Consider the following 13,951-nt stretch of genomic DNA (forward strand, 5'->3'; position numbering starts at 1 on the left):
CCTCCCCGCGGGGACAACGTGCACCGGGACAGCTCCTGGCCGGGCCACGCTTCCTCCTGCCACCACCACGGTGGCCTCGAGCCTTTCCTCCGCTCTTCCTCCGCTTTTCCGCCGAGCCCGGAGCTGTGGCTGCCTTCCTGCCCCGGCCCCGCTTCCTGCCGGCCGGCGCTGCCTCCTCCGCGCCCCGCATTCCCGGCTTTCCCAGCCGCGCCAGCACCATCCATCCTGCCCGGGGCTCCTTCCCGAGTTCCACACAGGGGGACCTGGCCTCCGTGCGTGTCCCCAGCCGCTGTCCCAGGACCCCGCGGCCTCCTCGAGCCTCCGGTCCCCAAATCTCCACGTGGGACCTGTCCCCGACGCCGCTGCGGGGAGATTCCAGAGGTCCCTCCCTGCTCCACCCGCAGCTTTCTTCCAGCTCAGCGGGAAGAGCATGGAACTGAGCAAATGTGCCCCCGGGCTCACCCCAGGGAGCGGCAATTCCCCGGTTCCAATCACTTTTGGGGATCTACCTCTGACCTCGTTTCTAATCCACCGCTCGGAGCGGCGGGGATGGCACGCAGGGCGCTGGGGAGGAGCGGGAGCTTTCCAGGAGCATCCACACCCCCCCCCAGGCTCCTGCTTTTTGGGGGGCTGAGGGTCCGGAGGCTTCTCCCGGCTCGGGGCTGCTGCTGAGGGCAGGGCATTCCCACACTGAGCCCAAGGGTGTCCCCCAAAACCGGTCGGACGCGCGCGGCCGTGACTCAGCCCGGTGGCAGCGGGCGGGGAGTGGCGAGAGCGGGCGGGCAGCGGCAGGACGGGACCTGCGCGGGGCCCCCCGCGTCCCAGGCAGCCCTGAGCAAACAGGGAAGTGAAAAATTTCCTTTTCCTTCCTCCCGCCGAGCTGGGTGTCACCGCGTCGGGGTGACCTCCCCCTGCACTCCGCTGCCTCATGCATCCCCCCCCGCTCCCGCCGCTCCTTCCCGGCTCCGGGTGAGGGCTGGGAAGGGCTCCTTATCTCCCTTCCAGGCTGATGCAAGATTTGCTCATCCTGCAGCTCCCCAAGGCCGCGCTGCTGATGGTGTCACCTTCCCTTGAGGGCTCGGCTCGCCGTGGGTTTTCCATGTTTTTCACCAACCCCCTCGGCATCATTCCCTGCCCCACGGCCGAGATCAGCGAGGTTTTTCCCGCTGGCCCCGGGGCCGGGAGGGTTCGGTGCCCTGCGGGTGTTGGGAACAGGCTGCCAGCCCTCGGCTCCAGCCAGGAATAAGTGGATTAGGAACCAATCTCGTTATCGCTGCTGGCAGCCTCACAAGGGCCGTGGGATGGGGACAGCGATGGGGACAGCGATGGGGACAGCGATGGGGACGCTGCCGGTGGCGGGGGGGGGACGGACAGGGGTGGCCGGTGCCTGGCGTGGGGTAGAACGTGGCCACCGCGCGTTGATAAGCAGGGCTCGGCTGCCTGCTGTTCCCAGGGATGCGGCATCCGGGCTCTAATGAGGAGGGACGGTTAATTAGTCAGTGTCAATTTATGTTAATTAGCCGGGGGGAGTGGAGAGACTGATGGCTCTGCCACCTGGCTGGCACTGGGGTGCGCAGGGCCGGGCTGGGGGGACACGCGTGGAGCTGAAGGTGTCAGGGCAGGACAGCGGAGCTCCCTGTGGGTACTCCCAGCCCTTCCTCACCTTCCCTGCCCTGTGAGTCAGGGCTGAGACCCCGAAGGAAGCCCCAGGGATTTCCAAAAGGCCTTGGAAACCCCCCGCGCTCCTGAGGCTGTTGGGGTGACGGAGCCATGTGGGGCAGCAGCACGCGGTGGCCAGGCTGGGAATTTCGGAGGGAAAAGGATGGGAAGGATGGATCCAGCCAAGGAATGAGCCCCTCTCCGGGCTGCGGAGCTGGGCAGGGATGGAGCAGCTCCGTTGTTTACTCAATCCAGCTTGAGCTGCTAGTGGTTCCCGGGGTTGTTTCTTCTTCTCCAGACAGGGCTGTGACCACAGAAACAAAGGCAAAACTTTAATCCTGCAAATCCTCCTCTCTTCCCACCGAAGGCCGCGGTTGTTTGTCCCCCTCTGAGGGGACGCTGGGGTCGGACAGCGCCCGGGGGCTGCCCGGGGGGCGGCTCAGCCGGAGCCCAGAGCAGCTAAAAATAGCTCCGTGTCTTCACGGAGGTGTTGCAGCCGCAATCAGCCATGCAAACGAGACCGAAATTAAATCAGCCGCATGCGACAGGAGCTGTTAACCCCTGCCAGCGCGGGGACGTGTCCCCCCGGCACCGCCGGGCTCCCGAGAGGGTCGTGCGGTGCTTGGAGCGCGGGGAGCGGGGTCCGTGTCCCCCGGTGGAGCCGAGCCGCCGTCCCCCTGCTACCCCTGGCCCCTCCCGGCTCGCTGCCATCTGCTCCGGGTGTATTAAAGGCGTGGAGGAGCTGCAGAGAAACGAGGTCAGGGCTGCGACGGCTGCGCCCGCCCGCGAGGACCCTGCCACCCGCCCGTGTCACCAGCGGGACGCTCCGGTGGCACCGAGCGGAGCGGGGGCGACTCTGTGGGGTGTCCTTGGGCTCCAACGGCGGCTCGGGGCGAGCCCCAGCCGCGGCAGCTCCTTCCTGGCATTCCAGGTGGACTTCGCTCCGCCACGCCGTTCCCACATCCTGGTGCCAGCGGCGCTGCCAGGCGCCCGAGCCGCCCCTCGCCCTGCCCGTGCCACCCCTCGCCAGCGCCGGGGATGCACCGCGATTCAAAACATCGCCACCCCCCCCCCCCCCCAAATCTGGGCAGCGAGCCCAGCGCTTCCCCTCCCCCCCGAAGGGGGGGCTCCCCCGTGCCCGCCCCGGTGCCAACGCGAGCCCCCGCCCGTGCGCCAGCCCCGGTGCATGTGCGAGTCCCCGCGGCAGCTGCCTGCATTTCATGCATTTTTCAGGAGAAGAAGGTTAGTGGGTCACTCCAGCGCCGCAGGCTCTGCTCCAGCCGAGCTGCTTTGCTGCCAAACGCGGCCGGGCTGGCGGCGCGGGGGCTGGGCCGGGCAGGTGGGCAGCTCCAGCCTGGCATCGCCACCCCGAGGTGCTGCCGTGTCCCCGCCGAAGGAAGGAGCGGGATGAGCCCAGCCCGGTGCCCGTCCTGTTGCCAGCGAGCAGCGAGTTGAGGAGGGGTCTCTGCAGCCCCCCACGGTGCGGGGGTGGGGCTGGGCAGCAGCACCCCGAGGTTCAGAGCCCTGGAGGGGCGGGGAGGGAGCGGCGAGGAGGAAAAACGGCCGCGGTTAAAAGTTAATGCGGAGCCAAAGCGCGGCCGCGCCAAAGCAAACAGCGGCCGCTTTTATGGCCCCCGCCCGGCAGCGCCCGCACGGCTCCCTCCGCACCCTGCCCGCCCCTCCCGGGCCCTGCACCCCCCCGGGGACAGGGGGCACATCCCCGTGCCCAGCGGCTGCGGTGGGCGCCGGCAGCGCGGCTGGGAATGGGGTGAACCCGCACGGGGGGAAGGCAGAGCTGGGGGGACCCAGACGTTTGGGGTGGTGCCAGATGTGGGGTGAAACCAGACCTGGGTGAAGCTCAGTGCGGGGTGAAGCCAGACCTGGGAAAAGCCAGATGGGGGACGAAGCCAGAGCTGGGAGAAGTCAGATGTGGGATGAATCCTGATGTGGGGTGACCCCCAAGAGGTGGGGTGAACCCAGACACGGAAAAAAATAGACGGGGGGCAAACCCACACCTGGGCCAACTCAGATGTGGGGGTGGATCCAGAGCTGGGCGAAGCCGGATGTCAGAGGGGTGCGAATCCAGACGTGGGGTGACCCCAGACGCGGCCGAGCCCGCCCCGGGTGCGATGGCAGCGCTGCAGCCCCGCTCCCCCCGGGTTCCCCCCGCATCCCTCCGCGCTGCCGTTGCCATGGTTACGGCCATGCAAGTCTGGCCGAGCTGCATCCGCCGCTGCATCCCAGCGAGCCGTGGGGGCGGGGACGGCACCGCTGCCCCCAGCCGCGGCCACACCGCCGCCGTCGCCTCCCCTCCCCACCCCAAAACCGGCCGCCGACCCCTCCCGGGAGCTCATCCAGAGCGGGAGGGGTCGGGGGTTGCCGAGCCCCTCCCAGCGGGATCCCCTTCAGACCCCGAAAGCCGTGCGAGAGTGAGGGGGGTGGGAACAGCACCTGCCTCTGGAGGGTCCAAACCCCCTCCGTGCCCCCTCCCAGGAGGATGGGAGATCGTCGGGCACGGCTGGAATGCCAGGGAGGCAAAAGCGCTCCCCAAAAACCGCAGCCCCAGCCCGGGGCACGGCGCGGGTCTCCCGGAGCCACCCCCGGGCTCTCGGTGCCCCGGCAGCTGCAGCCCTGGGGACGCTTTCGGGTTTGCTCGGAGGCCAAGGGGGAATTCTGCTGCTGGCGATGAAGCAATCCCGGCCGGGGACAGCCCGGGATGAAGGGAAGGAGGGGATTTCTGATGGAAAGTTGCAGACAGCCCTGGCCCCGCCGGGATTCCCCCCCGAGTTCTGCTCCCGGCTCCCCCCTCACCCGCCTGGGATTTCGGGGAGAGGCTTTTCCCTGGATTTACCGGGGGTTCAGGTACCCCCAGCCGCCCCAGGAAACCAGGCAGGACCTCGGGGAGAGGAAACAGCAACGGGAACGTTGGTGGTGTTGACACTTGCAGGTTCCTAATGAGGTTTTATAATTAATATTCCATTAGGATGAGCGGGGCGGGAAGTTTGTGGCTCTTGGGGATGATTTTCCACGCTCTTTGGGTACCAGAAAACAACACCCTCATCATCCTAACGCTCTTTAAGCTCCCTTCCAACCCAAACCGAGGCGATTTTACAGCCTCCCAGGCACTCAGCATCCCTCCAGCCCGACATCCAGGAGCGGTTTGGGTGTCCCTGCGCTCTTCCCGCTGCCTGTCCGTCCATCCCGGTCCCTTCCCCCCGCATCCCGGACACACACTGGCCTCTTCTCTGCGCCTGGGCCCGTCAGATGTTGCTGAAAGGGAACAATGCCACGCATTGTCTGTCCCCGCTCGGCGGCATCAGCCCCGGCAGCGCAACAAAAAGCCACATTGACTCTCCGGGAGAAAGGGGCCCATAGATCCCGCGGCTCCCGGGGGAGGAACCGCGGCCCCGGAGCATCCCGGCCCCGCTTCCCTGCCCCGCTCCCTGCACCGGCCCCGGGGACACGGGCTGAAGGGGTCACCGCTCTCGGGGGGAGGGCGGGGGAGGCGGTGGGATGTTGTGTCCCGCTGCCGAGGGATCTGTGGGATCGGCACCCGGCGGGAGGGGAGGGGGATTGTCCCTGTGTGCCCTGCTCAGGTGAGGCCGCACCTGCAGAGCTGCCTCCAGACATCAGGAGGATGTGGAATTGCTGGAGCGAGTCCAGAGGAGGCCACGGAGATGCTCCAAGGGCTGGAGTTCTCTGGAGCCAGGCTGGGGATGTCCACCTGGAGAAGGGCAGGCCTCAGAGCCCCTTCCAGAGGGTCCAAGAGAGCTGGAGAGGTTTGGACAAAGACCTGGCGTGACTGGAATGGCTCCCCACTGCCAGAGGGCAGGGTTGGGTGGGATTTGTGATCCCAAATCACGCACAGCCCTCCTGCCACGCTGCCCCGGCCATGGCGTGCGGGAGCGCTCCCGCCACAGCTCCGCAGGAAACGCCACGGGAAAAGCTCCCCTTGGACAGAGCCTGGCTTTTGTTTCCATTATAAACTTCCCTTCCAGCCAGGAAGGATGCTCTGGAACCTGTCCCCGCTCAGCCCCGGGCTGGGGGACCCTGCCCAGGTCAGGGGAGCAGAGCCCGGTGTGGTCCCACCCGCCGCCCTCCCAGCCCTGCTCCCTGCTGGATGCTGCATTCCCGGTTTTCTCCAGGCACCCTCTGGCAGCCGTCCTGCTCTTCCAGTGCTCCCGAGCCGGCAGCTCAGGGTCAGGGAGCCCTTTATCAGCTCCGAGGAGCAGCCTAAGGCCGGGATTCGGGAGATAAGGAGCGTGGGATGAGCGGGATGGGATGAGCAGGGTGGGATGAGCGGGATGCCCGGGCCAGGGCGCTGTGGGGGTTCCCGCTCTGCCAGGAGCAGCCAGGAGGGATCCAGAGGCTGGGAAAGGCCGTGTGGGGGTGCTGACCCCCAAAATGCCAAAACTGACCCAGGGACCGTGTCCATGGGGACCCTCCCACGCCACCACTGTCCCCATTGTCACCCTGGGGCAGCCCAGCCCAGCCCAGCCCAGCCTGAGGATGAGGCTGGAGGGGATTGGGTTCAGGGCCTGGCTTTGTTTGCAGATATCCCAATTCCTGGCCCTAAGGAAGAGCAGATGGGCTCCAAGATAAGATATGGAGGAGATTCCTCTCTCCTTCCTGCTCCGTGACTCAAAACACCTCAGCAGGACAGGGAAGGGGAAGGGGGTGACAGGGTGGGAAAGGCCCAGGGCTGGGAGAGCCGGGGCTGATCCTACAGGATGATCCCACAGGAGGATGTTACCCAGGGAAGGGGGTGACGGGGTGGGAAAGGCCCAGGGCTGGGAGAGAGGGGCTGATCCCATGGGATGATCCCACGGGAGGGAAAAAGCGAGCCCAGAAATAGCAGGAGCAGTCGCAGAAGGCGCCCGTTGCCATGGGATCTTCACAACCAAAAATGACGGGGCTCTGGCAGATACAAGAAGGGGCCCTTTCATGTGTTTCTATGGGAAGGCAGCGCCTCGCCACAGCTTCCCAGGCTGGAGCCATGCCCAGGGCAGGAAGGATTTGGGGACACTGGTGGTGGGGACAGGGAGAGCTCCGGTAAATTCGTGGGACACCCTTTTTTTCCAGGTGCACGTCAGAGGTCACTCGGTGCTGCCCCAGCACCACGAGCAGGTTGGGCAGTGCCCAACGTCTCCTTGGTCAAGGGTAGAGATTCCCAGCTCTTCCTGCTGGGCCTTGTTCCCCTCAGGAATCCCCCAGCGTGGATGATTTTCCCCCTGCAGCTGAGGATCCTCATGGGATGCGCATCCGGAGCATCCCGAGGCGTGTCCGTGTCCTGGGAAAGCCAAACTGCTGCGGCATGGACAGCAGGGAAGGGGCAGCCCCCAGACCCTCAAGGAGCAGCCCCCAGACCCTAAAGCAGCTCTGGGCTGTCCCCAAGGGCTGTCCCCGTCGCTGCCATGGTGGCAGAAGCCTTCGCCCTCCATCCAGCCAGCCCCGCGCTCTCCCTGCTGGAATTCTGTCCCCGGAGAGATCTAATTAGTTAATTCCTTTGCTATTTATAAATCAATATGGAAATCCCTCTGTTTTTGTTCCCAGCGCTGTTTGGTCACCCCGGCTGGGCCCCCTTTAACTCGGGATAAAATCCCGGAGCGGATGATCCGGGTCCATGAATAAACAATTGCCTTAATTCCTCGTTAAGGGCTGGCGGGATGCAGGGCAGGACGAGCGGGTGGGGAGGGTCCCTCCTGTCCCTCTCCAGCCCGGTGGTGCCGGGGCTGGAGCTCCCTGCTCCGCCCTGCAGCCTCTGAGCGCTTAACACCCGATAAATTAATAATCAGCCGCAGTTTAAGTAGGTCTGGAAAGTGGAAAACAACATCCGCAAGGATCCGGCGTCCCCCCGGCCTGGCGGGCAGCAGCGGCAGAGATTTGTCTGCCTGTCCATCTGCTGGAGGAGCAGCCAGACCATAATCTGTCCGTCTGCGGGGATCCTGCAAATTCCTGCCCCTTCCAAAGCTCCCGGAGAGCCCGGTGGAGCCGGAGCATCTCCCGGCCCTGCGTGGGATGGAGGAGGGATGGGATCCAGCACGGGGCTGGTGGCTGCTGGTTTCCAGTGGGAGGGGTGGGATGGGGTTTGGGTGATGCTGGAATTCAGCAGTTTCTGGTTTCTGCTGTCACCACACGGCCCCGGCCACGCAGGGAGGAGGAAAAAATGTTGGGAGCTGGAAAAATTGGCTGTGGATGCACCTGGGGATGGCCACGGTCACCCCACGGGGCTCTGGGACCGGCGTGGTCGCTCCAGAGGCAGCGGATCCATCCCGGCAGCGTGGGAAGAGCACGGGAAGGACGGACATCTGCCGTGGAAGGGGAGGCACACTCGGGAATCCACGGGGAACGTGGCTATTTATAAACACAGCCCTTACGCAGCGCTGCAGAAGAGGGTTCGCAAGAAAAGCTGGGATCGGGAGAGACGGGGATTCCTCGGAGATGAAAGCCCTGGAAAAATGTCCTCCGAGAGGGCCTGGCGTGGTGGGAGGGATGTCATTGTCACCCCCCGGGTGTGCTTCTTGTCCAGTTTGCCCTTTCCACATCACATCCGTGTCCTGGTGCTCTGGGAGAGGGGAGAGCTGTGGCGTGAAATTCCTTGTCCCCTCTGGCAAAACACGGAAAAGGCCCGAGCTCTCCGTGGGGTGGCTGCCGACCCCAGCCCCAAAAATCCCCTCAGATCCAAGGGAACACCTTCCCACAAGCACCAATTCCACGGGGAACGCGTTGTTGTCCCCAAAACCCCATCGGGGCTGCCACCAGCACCCCCAGGGCCGCACCCCCAAAGCTTCCCGAGCTTCCCGAGCTTCCCAATGCTCCAGTGGCCATGAGCTGCCCATGCCACTCCCATTTGTGGTTCCCTGTGGCTTTGGGATGGGAGATGGGAATGTCTCGGGGCTGTGGTGTGGATGGAGGGGTTTGGACGGGCGCTGCGAGAGCCGGCGCTGGTTGAGGGGGTGTTGGCACAGCCAGAAGGTGCTGGAGCTGCAGCAGAGGGATGGGATGGGATGGGATGGGATGGGATGGGGATGGGATGGGATGGGATGGGATGGGATGGGATGGGATGGGATGGGATGGGATGGGATGGGGATAGGATGGGATGGGGATGGGGATGGGATGGGATGGGGATGGGATGGGATGGGATGGGATGGGATGGGATGGGATGGGATGGGATGGGATGGGGATGGGGATGGGATGGGGATGGGATGGGATGGGGATGGGATGGGATGGGATGGGATGGGATGGGATGGGATGGGATGGGATGGGATGGGATGGGATGGGGATGGGGATGGGATGGGATGGGGATGGGGATGGGGATGGGATGGGGATGGGATGGGATGGGATGGGATGGGATGGGATGGGATGGGACGGGACGGGGACGGGGACGGGGACGGGATGGGGATGGGGATGGGGATGGGACGGGATAGGGATGGGATGGGATGGGGATGGGATGGGATGGGATGGGATGGGATGGGGATGGGGATGGGGATGGGGATGGGACGGGATAGGGATGGGATGGGATGGGGATGGGATGGGATGGGGATGGGATGGGATGGGATGGGATGGGCTGACACAGTAGCACGAGGCCATTCCTGCAGACAAGACTCAGGATGAAATGACCTCCAGCAGAAAGGCTGAAAACCTCTCCCAGAAGGTGGGAAGAGAAGCACGGGTTTGACACGGATATTTCCCAAGGCTGAACGGCTGCTGGGACACCGGGAAGGGCTCCCCAGCTGTGACTCTGCCACGTTGTCCTCCCCAGCTGGGAACACCAGCCTGGAGCTGGGATTGGGAACAAACATCGTGCATCCACTAAATACTCCACTCCCTTGGACTCTGGGTCTTCCCAAACCCAACAGCCTCCCTGGAACTCCTGTTTTCCAGCAGGGAACACCCTGCCCGGCTCCTTGGGCTGCTCGGGACACTCCGGCCCTCACGGCCAAGCCGGCAGCGCCCGGCAGCCGTCCAAGGGCTTTTTATCAACTGGCACCCAAAAGTCAATAAGGAAGATGCCGCCTGTTTTAATTAACAGCAATTTCGCTCCAGCGGGGGTGAGCTGATGTGCCGGGGAGGGGGAGGGAGGCTGGAGACAAAACATGACCTTGTTGGCGCAGTGCACACAGCGGGACATTGTTTTCCCCTTGGAGCCCGGCCTTGGATCCTGCCAGGCTCCGTGGCACAGCTGGGTGCTGGGGACAGGGGGTCCTGCTGCCCGTGGTGGCTCCAGAGCAGCTCTGGTGGGAGCAGGATGCCTGGAAAAGTCCAGGGCACTCAGGAGCTGTCCTGCTGCAGCCCTCAGGGAATGTGGGTGGCTTGAGCTGGCACAAAAGGGGCAGGATTTTGGGACCCGCAGTGAAATCCAGCTGTGTCTGTGTGCCAGGGGAAAGCGAATCCCCGGCTGGCACTGCTGGATCCCTGGCAGGGATGCTGCAGGCCCCTCACCAGCGTGAGCAATCCATCAGTTTGGTGCCATTCTCCTTTCTCCTCAGCGCTCCTGTTCCAGGAAATCAGAGAAGAGGAACACCCAGAGGGGGAAAACCTCCCTGTGCCTGTGCCAGAGCACTCAGCGAGGCAGGGAGCGGGGTGGGACCCATGGCACAGCCTGTCCCCACAGCAGGACCTGTCCCCACAGCAGGACCTGTCCCCACAGCAGGACCCCCAGGAATGATGGGGCTGGGATGAGCAGGACCCTGGAACGAGCAAAACCACGGGATGAGACCCTGGGTGTGACAGGACTGAGGCCACCTGCACCAGGACAGTCCTGGGGGGTGACAGGAAAGGGCCAAGGGGCACCATGGGACCCTCCCAGGGGTGACAGGGATGGGGTGAGCAGCACCCCAGGGGCGACAGGGCGGAGGGCACAGGCCCAGCAGGGGTGCTGGTGATGGGAGCAGAGGCACCCAGGGGTGCTGGTGATGGGGGCACGGGCACCTCAGGGCTATCAGGGATGGGTGAGCAGCACCCCGAGGTGATGAGGTGGGGGGAGCAGCCCCCCAAAGCTGCCAGGGATGGGGTGAGCAGCACTCCGGAGCTGCGATGAGACCCCCCCCCCACCAGGGAAGGGGGTGCTCACCGACCTTCGGGGGCACCCAGGCGGGGAGGGGGCTCGGCGGCCGCCACAACCCCCCGGTGCCCGGCGGGGCGGCGGCTCCAGCGCGGTCCCCCCGCCCCCGGGGCGGGCTCGGCACCGTCCCGCCCCCGCCCCTCGCCTTATCAGCGGCCGGCGGGGGGCTCGCCCCACTCCCGCCCAGCGCAGCCGCCGCGGCGGGGCCGGCACCTCCCCAAGTGCCGCACCATGGGCAGCCAGGGCTCCAAGGCGGCGGGCGGCGACCCCGACACCGCCAAGGCCAACGGGCAGGTGGGTACCGGGCGGTACCGGGGGGCACCGTGCGCCCCGCCGGGGCGGGCGGCAGCGCGGACAAAGGCTCGGTGGGGAGGGGGCGGTGATGGAGTCGAGGGGAACCTTCCTGCCCCGGCGGAAGGGAGGGGACCCTCCTGCCCGCCGGGCACCGGGGGATGCGGCACCGCCCGCGCCGCGCCCCGGGCTCCCCCCGGCACCGGGCGGGTTCCGTCCGCCGCCGCGCCCCGGTACCGGGAGTGGAGCGCGGGCGCCGCCCGGTGGTAGCGCGCTGGACCCCCCCCACCCCTCCCACCGAGCGGATCCCCCCCGTGAGACCCTTGCCCAGGCCCGCTGCACCCCCTTTTTATGGGTGGGCACCGCCCGGTGCGCTCCTTTCCCCCGCGGGAAGCTCCGCTCTGGGTCCGGTGTTCCCCATTTCCACCGGCTGGAAACCCCCCCTTTCCCCGGCGTGGTGCCCGCCCCATCTCCTTATCCCCAGCTGGATCCACCCCCCCCTCCCCGGTGCCCGCTGCCCCCCGTTTTCCCGGCTGGGAGCCCTTTTTGGGGTGCGGGGATTTTGGGGAGGGGGCGCGGGGTGCCGGCGGTGCCTAACGCGGCTCCCCCCGCAGGAGAACGGCCATGTGATCTACAACGGGGACATGACGCCCAAGGTGGGGGTCGAGGTGGCCCCCCAGAACGGGAACGGCTCGGCGGAACCCCCCAAGGAGGAGAGCGAGGGCGAAGCGAGCGGCGGGGACACCATCGAGCCCGCCCCGCCCGCCGCCGACGGCGGCGACCCCAAAGCCGAAGGGGCCGCGGCCCCCAAGGACGCCCCCAAGAAGAAGAAGAAGTTCTCCTTCAAGAAATCCTTCAAGCTGAGCGGGATCTCCTTTCGCAAGAACAAGAAGGAAGCCGGGGACTCCTCTGGCTCCTCGCCCACGGAGGAGCAGGGCAAGAGCGAGGAGAGCCCGCCGGGGGGGCTGCAGCCCTCGGCTCCCCCCGAGGAGGGGCCGGCGGAGGAGCAGGGGGAGGGCGGCGAGGGGGCTGAGCCCAAGGATGGGGGAGAAGCCGCGGGGAGCGAGGAGGAGGAGAAGCAGCAGCAGCAGCAGGCAGGGGAGAGCCACGGAGACACAGCCAAACCCGAGGAGCCCTCGAAAGCCGCGGGGCCGGAGCCCACAACGAGCCCGGCGGCGGCGGCGGCGGAGCAGAAGGAAGAGTAGAGGCCACCTGGGCATCGTCCTCACCGGGGATTCTCCCGCCGCCCTCCCTCCATCCCTCCCCGTCCATCCCGGAACGCCACGGACTAGCCCACACCGCCCCGGCCCCCCTAGGACTGACACCACGCCCCGCACACCCCCTTCCCTTCCAGGTATTTCTCCCCGTTCCTGGTAGAAAAGCTGGTTTGGATTCCCACCACCGCCGCCACTTGGAGTAGTTTGACCTGAATTCCTTGGGGGAAAAATAAAATTTAAAAAAAAAAACAAACCAAACAAACAAAACAAAAACAACAAAAACCAACAAAACTGCGGAGGAAGATCTGTCCCGGACACCACTGGAGTTTACAGTTTGTAAGAATCCGGATCCCACTTCCCACTCTGGATCTCTCCAGCCTCCAGACTGTCCCCTCTCCTCCCAATCCCACTGACTGTTCAATGGAATTTTTGATTTTTTTTTCGGTTTTTTTTTCTTTTTTTTTTTTTTTTTTTTTTTGCTTAATTTCTCAGTTTACATTCCTGGTTCTGACTTTTCATTTCAAGTATTTCGCGCTTTTTCTAGAAATCGATGGTTTAAAAGCTAATCTGGTTAGTTTTTTATAATGTCTTCTATTGGCTTAAAACCATAAAGCTTGTAAGTCCGCTGTGTTTAATTCTGCTTCTAAGGGATAACTTTTAGGGTGTGGGGTGGACAGAGGGGGCCCTGCCAGCTGTATAATGTGAAGCCAACGTTGTTTTTTTTCTCTGTAAATAAGTTTTTTAATGGCCAAAAAACAACAACAACAACAACAAAAAACCACAAAAAAACCAAAACCACTTGATTTGCAATTTTCTAACTTGTAAAAAAAAAAAAAAAAAACAAACAAAAAAACGACAACAGGAAAAAAAAAAAGGAGAAAGAAGGAAAAAAAAAAAAAACAAACCCAAACCCAACCGAACCACCGAACAAAAGCTGTACTTGTAACATTTGAAAGGAATAAATGGTGACCCTTTTACGGGAGAGCTCGAGTCCTTCTTGTCCTGAATGCCAGGGAAGGGCCGGGGAAGATGGAGTTGCTGATTTAGCCCAACAGCTGCTGCCTTTAATCACTGCTCGCCGTTAATTGACTCGCAGCAGATGCAGAGCCCTGGCCACAAAGGACTTTCCCACCCCAGCCCCGTCTCCACCTCGGGATCGCTGCTCAGCTGCCTGCTGGGGACCTGTTTTCCTGCCAATCCCGCTTTTTTCCCCCCGGTGGGGGCTGGAAAAACCTCAAACCCCCCCGGGATTTTCTTCAGGGTGAGGCGAAATTCCCAGTTTGAAGCTTGGCTTCTTTTCATTTAAATCGGTTTTTTGGGGGGATGTGTTGTTGTTTTTTTGTTTTTTTTTTTTTTTTAGAGCAGGATTAGCTCCTTTGGGCTGAAAAGATCCCGGAGCACAAAAGGAGAGGGCTGGGAGCAAAGATTCCCTGAACAAAGGGAAAAGGAGGCAACAATGGTGCCTCTATCCCTGCTGCTGTCACCTGCGCCGGCTTTTCCCGAGGCAGGAGGATGGAGCAGAGCCCTGGAAGCTGCTCCCACAGCTCCCCAATCCCAGCTCCCCCAATTCCCAGCCCAGCACCTGCTCTTGGTGCTTGGGCTGGCGAAGAAGATGGAGAAAGAAAGAAAGAAAACCCCAAACCATTGTTTGCCCAACCCTGGCAAGGGCAAGGAGCATCCGGGCTCTTGGCGAGCCTCGAGGTAGGTGGGGATGCCCCCC

The 13,951-nt window shown here is 63.8% G+C and overlaps 1 protein-coding gene across 1 annotated transcript; it reads left to right on the forward strand.

The window, feature by feature from the left end:
* The first annotated feature begins 10,909 nt into the window (after positions 1-10,909).
* MARCKSL1 (MARCKS like 1) lies at positions 10,910-13,026 on the forward strand. Its single transcript, XM_069035901.1, has 2 exons — positions 10,910-11,017; positions 11,629-13,026. Exons 1-2 carry the CDS (start codon positions 10,955-10,957, stop codon positions 12,217-12,219), a joined length of 654 nt encoding a protein of 217 aa, XP_068892002.1. The 5' UTR covers positions 10,910-10,954; the 3' UTR covers positions 12,220-13,026.
* The last annotated feature ends 925 nt before the right edge of the window (positions 13,027-13,951 follow it).

Source organism: Aphelocoma coerulescens, chromosome 23, assembly GCF_041296385.1.
Source record: "Aphelocoma coerulescens isolate FSJ_1873_10779 chromosome 23, UR_Acoe_1.0, whole genome shotgun sequence".
Lineage (NCBI taxonomy): Eukaryota > Metazoa > Chordata > Aves > Passeriformes > Corvidae > Aphelocoma > Aphelocoma coerulescens.